Source organism: Echinops telfairi, unplaced genomic scaffold (genome assembly GCF_000313985.2).
Source record: "Echinops telfairi isolate 266 unplaced genomic scaffold, ASM31398v2 ScPeMD7_1713;HRSCAF=2227, whole genome shotgun sequence".
NCBI classification, from domain to species: domain Eukaryota; kingdom Metazoa; phylum Chordata; class Mammalia; order Afrosoricida; family Tenrecidae; genus Echinops; species Echinops telfairi.
The window spans coordinates 14,943,313-14,945,510 of NW_022105611.1; the positions used below are offsets into that span (position 1 = coordinate 14,943,313).

Here is a 2,198-nt window from a genome sequence, read left to right on the forward strand (position 1 = left end):
AGAAGAGGGACACTCACGATTCAAACAGGACACCTTCTCTGTCACTTCCCGCCCACCCCTCTGTACTTCCTTCTTGCTTTCCTTTGCTGACTTGTCCTGCAGAGTCCTGTCTCCTGGGCTGCCAGACCCCTTTAAACCGCAGGCAGGCAGGTACCCCTCCTCTTACGTTCCCCCTCCCCCACAAGGCTCTCCTCTGGCTTCTCCACACAGACATTCCCCGTCTTCCTCCCAGAGCCATGCGCAAGGATCAGCCCAGTTTGACTTGAACCCCTTTAACCTCTAGTTTGTGCGTTTGGGTGTGTCTCTCCCACTTGACTACAAGCTCTGTAAAGACAGTCACCCTGATGGTCACTGCTGTCCCCCAACAAAGACCTGCTGAACTGGTTTAAATGTACGTTTTCCCTAACTATCAAGGACCCTAGATGGTGGGATGGTTAGGCCCTCCACCTCTAACTGAAAGATCAAAGATTCGGACCCTCCAGGAACAATTCTGCGGGAGAAAGACCTAGAAACCTCTGTCTGCAAGGATTATAGCCAAGAAACCCCTAAGGCAGTGGTTCTCAGCCTTCCTAATGCCTCGAACCTTTGACACAGTTCCTCATGTTGTGGTGACCCTGTATGTGGGCGTATCTGCATGTGGGCGGACCTGCCTGCAGACGGACAGAGGAGCAGTGTCTCGGTTCCTAAGACCATTGGAAGTATGGTCTTAGTTGACCCCTGTGAAAGGGTCGTTCAACTCCCAAAGGGGTCTCGACCCACAAATTGAGAACTGCAGCCCTAGGGGCATTGGAGCTGCGGCAGGTAGAATTGACTGGATGACCTGCAGGCACAGCAGACAACCTGGCTATAAACCCATTTCTCAGCTAACCCATGGGTTTAATTGGGACATGGCCCTCTGAGCCTTAGTCCACCCCCTTCTTTTCACCATCCCCCCTCCTCAAACCCTCCTGGGAATGTCAGAAACATGGGGGAAGCCCTGAATAGACAATGCCTGCACATCTGGGAGGAACCCAAGACTGCGCTTTCCCAAGGAAGTCAGTTTTCTGTCACTGAAATATCAGTCACTGGGTGAACTGGTTTAGTTCCTGTGCTCCCAGTGCCTCAGTCTCCGGCATTGCCAAGCTTCCCAGAGAGCCCAAGGGAGACCAGTCATCAGCAGCCCAGCCTTGGCTATAGGGGAGCCCCCTTGGGCTACTCCAGAGTCTACCTGTCCTACCCCCACCTGGTGTGAGGCAGTGGAAGGCATGGCCTGTTTCCCATGAACAAGGCCATCTTTTCTCTGCCACTCACTCACCAGCTTCTTCACCTTCATCCCCTGGGCTTTCCTGGCCTGGCTGGGAAGGAACTTCTGGCCCAGGGAGCTATTGGCCCACGGACTCAGCTCGGCTCGGCTCTGTTCAGGAGTGCTCCTGTCCAGGAAGTTCTCCGTAGATTGGAAGAGGACACTCGGAAGGCTCGATTTCATTGAGCCAACACTAATGATGCCCTGGCCGAGCCTGGGGTTTTGTCCTCGGTGCAGGGATTCAGAGACGAACGAAACATGGTCCCTGGCTTTGGTGAGGTTGTGTGCTGTTAAGGGATATGCACTCGGCGCCTTCTGGGCGTGGGGGAGATGGCAGGAAGAAAGGCTTCACAGCGAGTGGGTCTTAGGGAGACGTCAGAGGCAATGCCATTGGAGTTGGGTCAGAGAATCCGGCTGATAGCGGGGAGCACAAAGAGCACTAGAGACTGAGGGAACAGCATGAGCAAAGGCACGAGCCTGGTGCAGAACCATGGTGCATCCCGGCATGGGAGGCTCAGGCTAATGGGTGGGGAGGCCTCTCTCTTCTTTGCAGTTTGACCAAGCTCGCCTGTGTTTCTTCCCAGGGACCAACTTCACTCTACGTGAGCTGGGCCTGGGGGAAGTGACACCCCCTCACGGGACCCTGTACCGGACCGACATCGGCCTCCCACACTGCGGCTACTCCATGGGGGCCAGCTCCGATGCTGACATGGAGGCTGACACGGTCCTGTCCCCAGACCCTCCCGTGAGGCTGTGGGCCCGCAGCACCCGGTCAGGCCGCAGCTCCTGCCTGTCCAGCCGAGCCAACTCCAACCTCACGCTCACCGACACGGAGCACGAGAACACCGAGACTGGTGAGTGGCCGCTTGGCCCAGGCCGAGCTGGGGTTTGAATTACAATACTGATTTTTTGCTCC

The 2,198-nt window shown here is 56.1% G+C and overlaps 1 protein-coding gene across 1 annotated transcript in view; it reads left to right on the forward strand.

Annotated features, from left to right (window-relative positions):
* The window catches only part of LOC123522044 (teneurin-4-like), a gene marked incomplete at its 3' end in the record, with an annotated part of 439,709 nt that overhangs the window by 254,757 nt on the left and 182,754 nt on the right, over positions 1-2,198 (forward strand). Inside the window, exon 4 of the mRNA XM_045293083.1 lies at positions 1,867-2,136. Within this exon, the coding sequence (XP_045149018.1) occupies positions 1,867-2,136 (270 nt within the window). The remainder of the gene's footprint in view (positions 1-1,866; positions 2,137-2,198) is intronic.